The 14,498-nt window shown below is 46.6% G+C and overlaps 2 protein-coding genes across 6 annotated transcripts in view; one reads left to right on the top strand and one right to left on the bottom strand.

Annotated features, from left to right (window-relative positions):
* LOC124468790 (kelch-like protein 29) overlaps positions 1 to 7,706 on the top strand; it is a 132,448-nt gene extending 124,742 nt beyond the window's left edge. For all 3 annotated transcript variants that reach the window (XM_047021750.1, XM_047021749.1, XM_047021751.1), the window contains 3 exons: positions 1,370 to 1,563; positions 4,538 to 4,682; positions 5,510 to 7,706. In XM_047021750.1, coding sequence (XP_046877706.1) covers positions 1,370 to 1,563; positions 4,538 to 4,682; positions 5,510 to 5,693 — 523 coding nt within the window. In that variant the 3' untranslated portion in view covers positions 5,694 to 7,706. The remainder of the gene's footprint in view (positions 1 to 1,369; positions 1,564 to 4,537; positions 4,683 to 5,509) is intronic.
* Positions 7,055 to 14,498, bottom strand: part of atad2b (ATPase family AAA domain containing 2B) — a 58,874-nt gene continuing 51,430 nt past the window's right edge. For all 3 annotated transcript variants that reach the window (XM_047021748.1, XM_047021746.1, XM_047021747.1), the window contains exons 27-28: positions 12,883 to 13,011; positions 7,055 to 10,958 (exon numbers count right to left, since the gene is read on the bottom strand). In XM_047021748.1, the coding sequence (XP_046877704.1) occupies positions 10,917 to 10,958; positions 12,883 to 13,011 (171 nt within the window). In that variant the 3' untranslated portion in view covers positions 7,055 to 10,916. The remainder of the gene's footprint in view (positions 10,959 to 12,882; positions 13,012 to 14,498) is intronic.

Below are 14,498 nucleotides of genomic sequence, written 5' to 3'. Positions count from 1 at the left end.
GAAGTGTGTGTGTGTGTGTGTGTGAGACTGTGAGTGTTCACTGTATGCAGGTGTTTATGTGGGGACACATCACATACTGTACCTTCTTTGTGGTTCTGGGCTTGCATGCAGGTGTGTGTATTAGTCTTATAGACAGAAATCCTATCCAGACACACAGACACAGTCTTCTCGATCCCAACCTGCTTCTGCACTTCTGGAATCACGGCTAGCAACATCTCAAATATCCACGTTTCCTGGTTACCCCTTTTCATTTCTGCTTCTATTCTCATCCGGGATTTTCACTTCAATGCCTGAAAGCTTTTATCACAGATCCAGGGACAGTGTAAGTAGAAAGGTCTGGCCTGCCTTGAATGCTCTGGTGTGGTAATCACAGATCCCAGATCAGCCTGCGGCTCTCTAATTAGGGCCTCTTCAGCCGGGAGCCTGGCTGCTTGCTGTCTTTGATCAGTAGCCCATTGACACAGGATTACCCTGCTAACACAGTGCACTGATGAAACCATCAGGATCCCACACACACATGCATACACACACACACACACACATACACACACACACACACACACACATGCATATGCACATTCATACGCACATACACACCCACACACATGCATACACACACATACACCCATTGTGTCAGCTGCTTCTATGGTGGTTGCCCTGTTACTGTGGGTCTTGTCTTGAAGTCTGTGCCAGACAACTCTCTCAGTGTGGAGTCCAAACTGAATGGACATGCACTGGAACAGTGGAAGCTAATAGCTCATAGCTTAGGACATATGCTGTGTTGCGTAATTGCTGTAATTGCTGTCTCTCTGTGTGTGTGTGTTGGTGTGTTTCATCACTACTGGTGTTGTCAACTCTGTGGAGCGGAGATGCTTGGGGCCAGGTCTGTGATAGTAATACAGTCTGATGCCTTCACGGACCCCTCACATCTAATACCCTCCATTGCCTGTGTTTAAGGAAGTATTTTTGCTTTGCTGTCAGTGCTAAGATGTCTGCAGCGCTCTCTGAAAGCGATGAGGCTGTTCCAGGAACACCCCCCCCCCCCTTCTCTAGGTTTACCATCCAACCCAACCAACCTGATTCATGTCTCAAATGATGACCTCTGGAGGCCCAGACCAGCCCCCGGTGCGTCTGACAGGGCCTGTTCTCCTGTGTGTGTCAGATGGCTGAGCGGTTAGGGAGTTGGGCTATTAATCACAAGGTTGTTGGTTCGATTCCCGGCCGTGCAAATGACGTTGTGTCCATGGGCAAGGCACTTCACCCTACTTGCCTCGGGGGGAGAATGTCCCTGTACTTACTGTAAGTCTCTCTGGATAAGAGCGTCTAAGAACGTCTGCTAAATGACTACATGTACTAATGTGTGTCCCAGGTACGATACCATCACCAACCAGTGGGAGACGGTGTGTCCCCTGCCCAAGCCCGTCCACTCTGCGGCCGCCACCGTGTGCGGAGGGAAGGTGTTTGTGTTCGGGGGCGTGAACGAGGCCGGCAGGTCAGCGGGGGTGCTGCAGTCCTACGTCCCCCAGACCAACACCTGGAGCTTCATAGAGTCGCCCATGATAGGTGAGTCCACAACACACACACATAAACAAACACATGCAGGCACGCACACATGCGCTCGCTCTCTCTCACGGATGCATACACTCTCACATACCCACACGCACACATACATATATGCACATGCTGTACACAGTCTCTTCTAACTACTGAGGGAGAAAGGTCATTTGTGATCGCCTCACTGTGGTGCAGTGTGTTCATGATGACAGGACAGACATGATCCAATGTTATGTAAAGGAGACTGGCAACAGCTAGGAAATATGAATAGGGAGGGTGGAGCTACAGTATATGACCTTAAATGACAGTCACGCAAACACACACACATACACGCTCTATGTTCCCCTCTCTCTCTCTCTCTCTCTCTCTCTCTCTCTCTCTCTCTCTCTCTCTCTCTCTCTCTCTCTCTCTCTCCCTCTCTCTCTCTGTCCCATACCACCCTGCGGTGCAGGCATGCAGCAGGCATGCATCTGGAGGAGTTACGCGATGGCTGATGGAACTGACAGCAACTGGAGGGGGGGCAGCTGTTCTGGATAGGCATTGGGCTCAATCTGTGTGAGTGTGTCAGTGCGTGTGAGTGTGTGAGTGTGTCAGTGTGTGAGTGCGTGTGAGTGTGTGTGTGTGTGTGTGTGTGTGAGTGATCCGTCAGTGTGTGTGTGAGTGTGTTAGTGTGTGTGTGTGAGTGAGTGTCAGTGTGTGTGTGTGTGTGTGTGTGTGAGTGATCCGTCAGTGTGTACACAAGCCTGTGTCTGACAGGCAGGGAGCCGGGGGATAATGGACGGGTTTAGTGCTTCCTGTAAAATTGGGCCGCCAATGATTTCAGTGCAGCGGTGGGGAAGGCTCCTCCATCACCCCGCTGTCTCTCTCCATTTCTTCTTCTCTTTCTAATCTCTTTTCATCTCTCACTCGCCATGCTCTTGCTATCAACTGATACACGCTGAGCTGTTTCTGCGTGCGGACATGGATGTGTGTTTGGACCAACAGGTATTACATGCAAAGGGGTTTCTGTCACTGAGCGTCCCTGAATATCATACGTGAACAACAACCCAAACTCATGAACATGGTTTCATCCAGAAGCTAATTCATCTGCTAACGTGTTGTCTTGAGACTCAAGCAATCCAGCAGTGTCTTTCTTAAACCCAGGAGCCCTCCTCCAAGACACTATATATACCCACACAGTACAGTAAACTCACCCACATGTTCTTACTGTATAAACTCACCATACAAACTCATGTTGTGAGGGGCTCTCTACTGCTCTGGTCCACAACTTGTGAGTCCTGCTGACAGGCCCCTGGACACATGACTGGCCCCTAGACACATGATTCGCCCCTAGACACATGACTGGCCCCTGGACACATGACTGGCCCCTGGACACATGACTGGCCCCTAGACACATGATTGGCCCCTAGACACATGACTGGCCCCTGGACACATGACTGGCCCCTGGACACATGACTGGCCCCTAGACGCATGACTGGCCCCTAGACACATGACTGGCCCCTAGACGCATGACTGGCCCCTGGACACATGAAAACTATTACTGGTCTGAACAACACTGTATTCACACTCATATGCGTGTTTTTGAGTCAATAGGCTTGTGATCAGAAGAGAGATCAGACAGAGAACAGGACATGTGATCAGAGGAGAGATCAGACAGAGAACACCATTAAGAGAGGAAGGAGAATCAGGACATATTTTTCAACTGATTTTTGAGTCTCTCTGTACCAGATATATGATGTAAAAGCTTTTCCAAATGCTCAAATCACCTGGTGTATCCACAGTAGAGAGGCCCAGCTACAGCAGAGGGAGGAGACAGTTACTATAGTGAAAGAAGAATTGTTCTCCTGTGGGAATATCCCTTTATTCTGCCTCTGGAGAGTCAGAAAAAAGAACTTCTGAGTCTTTCTCTGCAGCATGCACACACACACACACACACACACACCAAGACAGACACACACACAGCACACACACACAAACACGCACACACACGAAAGCACACATAAAGGCACACCGACATATACCTGTGTTCATACACACTCACAGTGTACATGCCAGTGAGTTTGACAGTGTCAGGTCAGCTCGTCCACTCTGCGGCCAGCGTCGTGTCAGGTCATGCCACTCACACAGCGCCCCCTATCATATGAACACGGTCATTACACCACCCGGGCCCCGAGTCTGAAGTCACGTCTCTCAGAAGACCTTTCAGTTCCACACTCCTACGAGTCTTGATCCGGATCAGGAACGAGACCGTAGAAAGCGCCAGGGCCTTGGGAACTGCAAGAAAATGCATGCGTGCATAATTCATGCTGGGAGTAAATTGGCGCTGCTGTAGTCAATGGACGAGCAATTGCTCAGTCAGACTTGGGAGCATGCCGAGAGCACCCTGTCTTATTTGGTGAGGCCCTGCGTGCTTGAATGGCTGCGTTCAATACCAAACACAGTTCTGTTTCCGTCATCTATAATTCCACTGCAGCATGACTTCCGAATCCTGGTTTCCCTGCGTTCCATATAAACTGGATCGGATTGAATTAATGAAATATGACTGTATGCAATATCTCAAGTCTTCTCTCAGACGTTTTCAATCCACACGCTGTACACCCGCCGGTGTGCCAAGGGGCCTAATACCCTCGTAAATTATTGAGACTTTGCTTCTTTTCATTGAAAGCTAGGAGAAACACATTTAGAGCACAACACAAAAACTACAAGCTGATTTATGAACTCCTTTCTTTCAGCTGCCATCCTTTCTTGTTTAAAATTCTCTTTTCACATCTCCAGACTACTCCCCCAAAGTGATAACTAGCATGAGAGTCTGTATACGGTTGGAGATGAGGAAGAATGGGATACAAAATGAAGCCATTACAATGCTTGGAGAGCTGTGAAGAGAACTGAGCCATTGTTTCTCTTTATGCCAACTCTCCTCCATTTTATGATCTCTCCCTCTCTGCCCCCATTCGTATCTCTCCCTCTCCCCCTGTTTGTGTAGATAACAAGTACGCCCCTGCGGTGAGTCTGAATGGTTTCATCTTCATCCTGGGCGGGGCCTATGCCAGGGCCACCACCATCTACGACCCTGACAAGGGCAACATCAAGGCAGGACCCAACATGAACCACTCCAGACAGTTCTGCAGGTAAACCCACAAACCCCTCTGCTCTACAACAAACACACCTGTCTCTGCTCTGTTGACTTACTCTGTAAGTAAATACTCACCATTTGGAGTGGAAAGTGAGAACTCAAAGGTGTTCATGCAGTGGGTGATGGTAGAGGTTGGGTGAATGTCGAATGTAAATCTTTTTTTTAGGGGGGGGGTTATTGAGACCTACTTTGCCTACACTACACAGGCTGTGCACACACAAACACACACGAAGCTCTTTAGACAGAGCATAGCAAGTCACCTACTGTCCTTCTAAACTATAGCAGTCCCTCCCTCGCTTCCCCCTCGTGTGTGTTTATCAGCAGGGTGGTTTTACCAGCATTTCCGCAAACCTTGTAGATTTAGCTTTTATGTACTAATCTCTTGGGGACCATCAGTATGGTGCGTTTGTGTTTGTGTGGATCTTATGTAAAGAGACATCGCTCCAAACCCCTGCAGGGATTCAAAGCAGTAATCAGCTTACAGCTAAAAGTTTTAATCCTCCCTGCTTAAAAAAAATGCTCTTTTGCCTCTGCTCAAATGCATTTGTAAAGATATTTTTCATTAACTTTCTCTCCCTACATAAGGGGTAATTGTTCTGCCTTGCTGTGGTTCTGGCATGTTGGGAATGTCACAGTTGTGGAACTTTGTTGCGAGGCTTTATAAGTGCATCTGTCATCATATTTCAGTTGGGGGCGTTTTTGTCCTTCCAGTTCTAAGGTCTGACAAATACTGTTTACACAACTTCATCAACCCTGTTATCGGGGGAAAATGTGTACAGATTGAAAACGTTGATATTAATGTGTGTGTTTGTGTTTGCGCAGTGCAGTGATCCTGGACGGGAAGATCTACACCACAGGGGGCATCGTGAGCAGCGAGGGTCCTGCGCTAGGCAACATGGAGACCTTTGACCCCTGCTCCAACAGCTGGACCCTACTCCAGTCCCTGCCCTGCCCGCTTTTCAGACACGGCTGTGTGGTCATCAAGAAGTACATCCAGAGTGGCTGACACGGCCTCAGAGCCAGAGCCGTCTGCTGACTGCGTCTGCTGGCTCTGGTTCAGGGACACCAACTTAGGGGGCCGTCCCATGGCCAGCGTCTGCCTATCCACAACCCAGCCCCGCCGTACCCCCTCCCCCCCCCCCACCCCCTCCACCCACCCTGTGCAGAATGTAAACTGCCTGGCCCAGGGGGCCATGTCAGGCAGCATCAGATGCCTGAGCGACTGTCTGTTCTATGATGTCGCAGATCCCTCACTTTACAGCCACAGGGACAAGCGAAATCCAACACTATCTCCCTGGTTTGATTGGAATTAAGGCTTTGTTTATGCGAAACGTCCTTTGAAATGTATTTTAACTGGCAGCCCTTTTTTTATGTTTTCTTCACGCCTCTCGTTTGTGGCGTCTGTCTGTCATGTAGATTGTTGCTCCACTGTTGAGAGAAACGAGCTGTCTTGGTGGTTTCTGGGCTTGTTCAGTAGTGACATCTGCAGGACAGGACCATGCGCTCAGGGTCCGGAGCAAGCTGGTAGGATAGTAGAATTCAGGAAACCTATGTCTCACTAACCCGATATGGGGGTGGGGTGTCATTAAATGTGATCCCTCGATTTGAAAAGGATTCTCACGGTCTCTGGGTCAGACAGAGAATATATTGATACTGGACTTCCCGGTGGGAGGGCCTGGTGGAGAGAGAACCTTCCAGAACCTTCCGTCAGGACAGTCCACCCCGACAAAGCACAATAGTCCCTGTGGCTCCAGCCACATCACGGTTGACCTCGATTTCAGTTGGATTTTTATTCACAGTTTCTTTTTCTTCTCATCCTTTTTTTTTTTAAACATGTATTAGCCTGGCAACCCACAGGTGACCATGTTGGGTTGGTTACGGTCATGGGGTTCGGGGACATTCTGTAAATATGGGGAGGAAATATGTATATTTTAAAACCTAAAGGTGATTCTGTATAAATGTTTTTAGAAAAAAAAAATCTGGATAGGTTGGACTAAAATGGTATGTCTGTAAATCTGTACCCAAAAAGACAAATTAACAATTGTTATTATTGAAACATAATACATATACCAGAATATGATAAATGGCTTGAGTCGTCTGTTTTGTCAAAGTGAATCAAATCGAATGGAGTCATTCTTCTGACACGAAGCCTCCTGAAAGGGCTGTTTGAACTCAACACTGGCACACACCAAATCTCAACATGGCAGTTTGAATTATTGTGTAGGTCAAGCTGTCCGACACTTCATCTGAATGAAGCTAACATATGATCCAACAATGAAATCAAGCTCATTAAATAAGCAGAAAGCTATTCTCTATAAACAAGTCTCACTAACTTGAAGAAAAAGAAGGAATGTATTAACAACAAAGTACAATTTGAACCTTTATTCAAGTATATCACAGCAGTTCATTTCTGAAATACAGTAAATGTTTCATTTCAAATATAACTTCCACAAAAGTAATATGAATAGGGGAAGAAAGGGCTGTTAAATACACTTTGTATGTCAAAATAAAATCCCAAAACATGGCAAAGCTACCAGATTTAAAGGTGGAAAAACTGAGTATTCAATTTAAGGTAAACATAACAAAAAACAATTAAGTTGTGATGAGAAACCTCCATTCATTCTGCATACTGGACTAAATCGTCTACCAGACAAAAATTGGTGTTTGTCCAAACTAACTGAAATGTATAATAAAGAATACCAAGAGAACATGATAATGTATGACATTTTGCTCCCCATCCTTTATATCCTAATTCAATGTATCTTTATCAAAAAAACGATGTTTTAGCTGAAGGTGGACAGACCGACTAACAAAGCAAATGCTTACAAACTTTAATATTTTTAGTCACTTGTTTTCCACTCTAAACCTACAAACCCATTTTGATGAAACTTGAGTAAATTAAGTCAAGCCAAGTGAATCTCATCCAGTATGCCACAGTCAATAACCACAATGTAATAGAAACATCACCACAATGGAATAAATAGAAAATTGGGTTGTTTGTAAGTATACGCATGTGGAACCTGAGAGACCTGTAAACCCTTTATTCCCCTTCATACACCATAAAAACACAACCCTGCTACACAAGCGCTACATCGGCTTTCAAAACGTAAGTAACAATTTTCCCCAACGTGTTTGAATTTCAAAATGTACAAAAAATAACATTTTATGGATGTTAGATGTAAAAGTTCAGTAATTATGCAAATAAATACAAACGCAATGGAGCACCACGAGAAAAAGAGATGAAAATCTGCAAACACACAATCTGTTATGACGAAAGAGGAAAGGGAGACTGGGTGTTCAGGACAAGACAACAGTACCATCTTGATAGTCAGGGAGAAAGCACCGTGCCATCTCACAGAAAAGCACTTGCAGGACATCAAAATACAAAAGCAGGGGAAAAGGACAGTGAAAAGAAATACACAGTGAACAGAATTTCTTTTGAAATCTAATGCTATGTATTTTTCGTCTGGCTCAAAACGCAAATAAAAAATCACAGGAGACAAAGAAAAAAACAAAACTCTTGGATTAATTCTGCAGCCATGCTGTTTATGACCAGGTATTGTAGCTGTCACGAGTTGCGAAAATCACATTTTGGAAAGTGATTATACTGTTTGTTCCCAGTTAATAGCTTGTCTTATTAGCATTAAAATAAATTAAGCTGAGGTAGCTTTTGTAGTTGTCCGATGCTAACTCAAAATTCTACTTTGCATACGATTTAAAGTTTAGTCTGTATTTTAATTCCGTTTTAATGAATCTATACCTATAATCCAAGAGAAGGCTGAGGTGAGGGAGTTTTAATCAACTTTAGAAGGACAGGGATGTAGGAGTGTGGAAGTGGGACCTGATGCAGCATCGGGCCCTACAGATGTCTCTCATCACCGTCCTGTCACTTGTGTCAAGTACAAGTCATTCATTCAGTCCAGGTTCATGTCCTTTTTAGTCAATAGAGTTGAGTGATGATCAGTGAGCAGAGGTTCCCCCACTCCTCTTAGTAGCAGGACATTAAACAAGCATGAGCATCAATAACCAAACTGGCTTAACGCTGGTTAAGCCTTAACAACGGGCACTGCCTAGAATGGCCTTGTTCATCACAGGACTCACAATCAATCTGCACACCATTTCTGAAGAGTCATATAAAAATGAAAAAAATCATTAACAAAAAACACAAAACAAATAAATGCACAACAATAGATGTTAGGTAATAACGTTTGCGTAGATCTTTATATTCCTGTGATTGTGTCGACTCAAGACAGACACAGTCAAGTCCGACCTCAGCACCTTGTTTTTTTTTTTTTTTTTTTGAGATTGAGAAGGTAATATTGGCACAAAGACTGCTGTGTCTTGACTTGAGACTCCACGTGAAAAGCGGAACAAACGGTGAGGTGAAGAAACTCCACACACTGTGTGTGACGAAACACTGGCTTCACCTGCAGGTCGGGCCTAGTGCTGGGTTTCACTCTCCACAGGTGATGGAGTTTACCCTTACCTGGCATCCCACAAGCACCGGGTCCATGGCCAGGTGAGACCATGGCCAGGTGAGACCATGGCCAGGTAAGACCATGGCCAGGTAAGACCATGGACAGGTGAGACCATGGCCAGGTAAGACCATGGACAGGTGAGACCATGGCCAGGTGAGACCATGGCCAGGTGAGACCATGGCCAGGTGAGACCATGGTCAGGTGAGACCATGGCCAGGTAAGACCATGGACAGGTGAGACCATGGCCAGGTGAGACCATGGCCAGGTGAGACCATGGACAGGTGAGACCATGGCCAGGTGAGACCATGGCCAGGTGAGACCATGGACAGGTGAGACCATGGACAGGTGAGACCATGGCTAGGTGAGACCATGGCCAGGTGAGACCATGGCCAGGTAAGACCTGCTCTGACAGTGAAAACCGTGAACGTAAAGGTGTGGTCAACATCTGGGCCAGCTTTTCCTCAGGAACCCGACACAGTACCGCAACGCATTCTATGCACACTCACTGTAAACGTAACAAGACTAAAACCCATTCAGAAAACCGAGATGATCTGAGGCGTAAGTAAGGCACACACTAGGCAGTGCAAACTACTTTCCCCAAAACTTGTACTGCTTCCAGTTTGCTCCAGCTAGACGGAAACAGAAGGGGATCTAGCGGGGCACAGCTGGAGGGGAAGAGCCACGCTCTGGGAATCAGAAGCAGCTCTGCAACACTAGAACTAGCACGTCACTGCCAGGACCGTGAACGCCACCCGAAGGTTGCGTTTGATTGAATGCTGAAGCCTCAGGTTCCAAGAGCTCTGCACATATAATGATACCGTTTCATTACTGGGTTTCGGGGGAGCTCTGATTGATTTGAGTGGTTCCAAGGCTTACCTTCAACCGCATCTTCCCACCACAAAACATCCAGGGGAATCATTTTTGTGGGCGTAAAGGATAGAGGGGAAACATGTTTTTTTGTGGGCGTGAAGGCTACAAGGTAGCTTAGAAAGAGACCACTCAGATGTTACAATAGTCAAGAGTGAGAAAGAGAGGGAGAAGGTGAGGGAAAATAGGAAAGAAGAAAGATTAGCCTCTGTAGAAAGTTTGAGATGACTGGCCTGCGATGGACTGAGACATGATGAGGGCTCAGCGATGGAGGATAGATGGAGCACCGGTGGATCTCAGACGTAGTTCAGACGTAGTTCAGCGTGACATCCGATTGCCACCTCCTAGCTGCACGCTGCAGTCACACCGCCGCACTACTGCTGGTGACGATTCATGTGCCAATTTCCGTGCACGTGTGTGTATGTGTGTGTGTGTTTATGCTTGGTCGTGTGCATGCATGCTTGTGTGACTGCGTCTCCGTGTGCACAGCCAGTTCCCTGTAGGAAAGAGGCCAGGTTGCGATATGACATCACCCAATCTGTTGGTTGGTTTCTGAGTTTCTGAGTCCCGAGAGCAGCATGGATAAGGATCCGGGGATCCAGGTTAGCACCCGAGTAGCACCAGGGTTGCCTGTCCACATTGGCGTGTTTGTGTGACCGACAACACCCACTCCTCCAGGAGTCTGTGTTTGGTTCTGTAGACTGGGTCAGGTACCTGAGACAATAGCACCATAGAATGTCTCTCTCCTCCTTTACCTCTCCGTCCATTCTCCTGCCTGTCGGTATTAAGACCAGGATTTTGCATTTGCTCCCTCCATGAGTGTGTGTGTGTGTGTGTGTCTCTCTGTGGTCAGTCAGACCAGGGTCCACCCGATGGGCCACGTATCACAGGAATGTTTCAAAATGCTGCACGCTCTTCTCCATATCCTGTCCAACACAAAAAGGATCAATGAAATAAACCAATAATACCAAGCTCTATGAGAGTGTGTCTGTGTGAGATGTGTGTGGGAGGGACTTCTGTGTGTGTGGGTGTGTGTGTGTGTGTGAGCTAAGAGTGTGCGTGTCCGAAAGCTTGACAATCTGAATCTGAGGTCCTGCTGGAAAGTGCTGAGAGCGCCTTCCAGAAACCTTAACTTCCTTTAGTGCTTCATCCCTGCTCTCAACACCTGCTCTGTCCCTGTCTCCTCCACACACCCAGCTTTTAACACCTGTCTGTCTCCGGCTGTCACGCAGGGCCGGCACACCTCCACACACACACACACACACACACACACCTTGATACCCAGCGCCTCCGGGCCTAACACTCTTTCACTGACCTCCACTGAGGCATAACTGGACAGCCTCGACTGGAGGGACTGCCACCTTCAACTGAACTGAAGCTTGAACAACACACACACAGGACCATGAACTAATGGTTCGACAGCAAGCCGCAAGCCCCTGTTAGCAGGTGTAGATGGAAACAGAGAGAGAAAGGTTGTGTGTAGGACACTACTGTATCCAACCCTGTGAAGGTCAGGACTGGGTCTCAGCGCTGGCTACACAGAAAGCCCTCTCCTTACCTTTGCCTGGTGCCAGAGGCTTGTCCAGCCACTGGATATTTAAGCATGAGTGGAAGAGTGACCGAGAGAGCCACAGGAAGATAAACAGATGGGTAGGAGACGGAGAGGGAGAGAGAGAGAGAGAGAAAGAAATGGAGAGAGAGATGGAGAGAGAGCAGAGAGAGAGAAAGAGAGAGATGGAGAGAGAAAGAGGGATAAATAAAGGGGCTTGTAGGACACGACAGGGAGTGCCGTTTTCCTGAACATCAGCACGACTGGGATGTGGTACGAGTGCTGAAGATGATCCCAGCAGAGCTGATATACAGTGTATCGACACGACCGCAAGTGTGATATCGCTTTGATCAGAATCAGAAAGGGATTTATTCGCCATGAAAGTTTGCACAGACATGGAATTTACTTTGGCAGGAAAGTGCATACAATAAACATATAGGGACCTAAATTTAAAATATGTGGACTATCTATACGAAGGGTACATAGACTAGCAGTACTAAGTGGAATTATAATGAAATAAAATGTACAATAAAATTAAATTTAAAATAAAATGGATGTTGTTGGTGTTGGATAAAATAAAATGTATCCAACACTTCTGCAAGCATCATGTATTAGTTAACAGTAATATAAAAATGTGTTTGTTTGATCATTTAGTTTGGCTCCGCCAACACTAATACTTACACAACTGCACTGGGACTGGACTGTTGCCAAACAACACAAGTGTTTTCCTGCACACTAGTGACTAGGTAGTTTGTGTAGATCTACTACACATGTTGCCTCAGACCGACTACTTTGTATCATTTACATGTATCTGTATGTTTCCCCCCGACTAATGTTCCCTCCTGAAAATGTAAAGATAGATAACAATCGTTAATATAAGTGGAGTGATACATGTTTAGTGAAAAGTCCTAGGGCTGTTTTACTAAAAATCAGCAGATCAGCTCTTGTCCAATCAAATTGTGGACATATATCTTGGTCAGAACTAACTGTTGTATACACGCGTGTGTGTGTGTGTACAGCCTGTGTGACGACAACATAGCTTTGTCTGTCACTGTCTGTGTGTGTCTGCTCTAAAGCGTCTGATTGACAGAAGTTGGGCTGGTTATCTACCACAGAGGCTTGGCGGAGCACAGAAACTGAACTCTGAAAACAGACACTTGGTCCAAAACACCCAAACTCACCTGACACCAGACAAGCTGCCTCACCTGTCTGCCCAGGGTCAGTCTGCAGGTGTCTAGGGTTTGTGTTCAGGTGTGTGTGTGTGTCTGTGTGAGTGTGTATTTCTGCATGTGTGTGTCTACCTCCAGTAGTTGAGTCTTGTCGTAGTCCCTGCGGTGCTGGTAGATGCACTGGCTGAGCAGAGAGAACAGCCTCTCCAGCTGATTAACACTGTAACCCTCAGTCCTCCTGACTGCCACATCCAGGAGAACCTGCAGGGGAGCGCGCACACACACACACACACACACACACACACACACACACACACACACACACACACACACACACACACACACACACACACACACACACACACACACACACACACACACACACACACACACACACACACACACACACACACACACACACACACACGTTAGTTGCTGGACTGATTTTTATAACTCTCTCACACAGATCCACAGACACGCATTAAATGCACCAGCAAAGAGAGGACTTTGGGGTCAGCTATATTCAAAAGCAATTACGATCAGAGTGACAGCTAATTAAGGCTAATCATAATTAGCACAGTTTACATTTCACTGGTACTTTAATTAAAACGTTCTGGACAGTCAAAGGCCTTTCCAATTGACCTGCTCCTCTCAGTTTACCAACGTTAAGGACATTGTTTGGGTGTGTGTGTGTTTGTGTCTGTCTGATCCCAGGGCTCATCAAAATGCATAGACTGAAATGCCAATCTAAAAACGAGTAGAGTTATAGTCATTAGACACTGGGCAAACAGAAATGTGACGAGGAGTGCTGTGTGTGTGTGCTGTGTGTGTGTGCGCTGTGTGTGTGCGCTGTGTGTGCGCGCTGCTGAGGCGAGCGTGGAGCAGGGCGCCGTGTGGACGTCAGGACACCACAGCCTAAGAGCAGGGATGTGTACAGAAGCGTCTCCCAACCATAAACAATGAGACGATAAAAGCCAGCTTGGTCTGTGACATCTGAGCTCTGAACAGACACTACACACTGGAAGGTGCCGCTGAAGAAACAGACAGGTGGTATGAATCATCCTGCACCCTTGACTGTTTTTGGCACAGCTCCGTCTGAAAACACATCCATCCTCCACACTACCCTCCACTCAACTCCCAGTGATGTGACAGCTTTCAGGTGTTTTGGAAGACAGACGCTTTTAAACCATCCAGTCGCCAGACAGGGTGGTTTTTAATCGAACCTTTCACGCGGCACCTATTTCCACTTGCTGAGGCACTGCTATCTGGACCCCCCTGCACACAACACAATGTGCTGCTTTAACTGTAGGAGGGTCTATTCAAGTGTAATAGCTCTGGTTGTAATGTGCTGGTTTGTCTGTCTGTTGTTGTGCCTATTTGCTGTTTGTGATGGGTGTGCTTATTTTCTTCCGTCCATTATGTTATTTGTTTTGTATTTTTAAAATTCCATTCCCTGTTCCCATCAGAGGGCTTTTGTCTCTTGCCCAGTTGTTGTTGTGGTAGTCAAATAAATAAATAAATATGCATTTTTTTAAAGGCCTTGACATGGACAATGAATCAGTGAAAATCTCCTGGAAGGTAGTCTGGAGGTAAATACGTTCCGGATGAATGTTCCAGAACAGACTGGTGACAGTCTGATGAATCATATCTCCTCTAGCTCCTTCCCTTTTATTCTCCTCCCTCTCCTCCTAGTTTTCCTCTCCTTGTCTACCTCCTCCACCCTGTGCTCCTCACCTCCTCCCTCCTGT

Source organism: Hypomesus transpacificus, chromosome 6 (genome assembly GCF_021917145.1).
Source record: "Hypomesus transpacificus isolate Combined female chromosome 6, fHypTra1, whole genome shotgun sequence".
Lineage (NCBI taxonomy): Eukaryota > Metazoa > Chordata > Actinopteri > Osmeriformes > Osmeridae > Hypomesus > Hypomesus transpacificus.
This window is presented reverse-complemented; position numbering and strand designations above follow the sequence as displayed.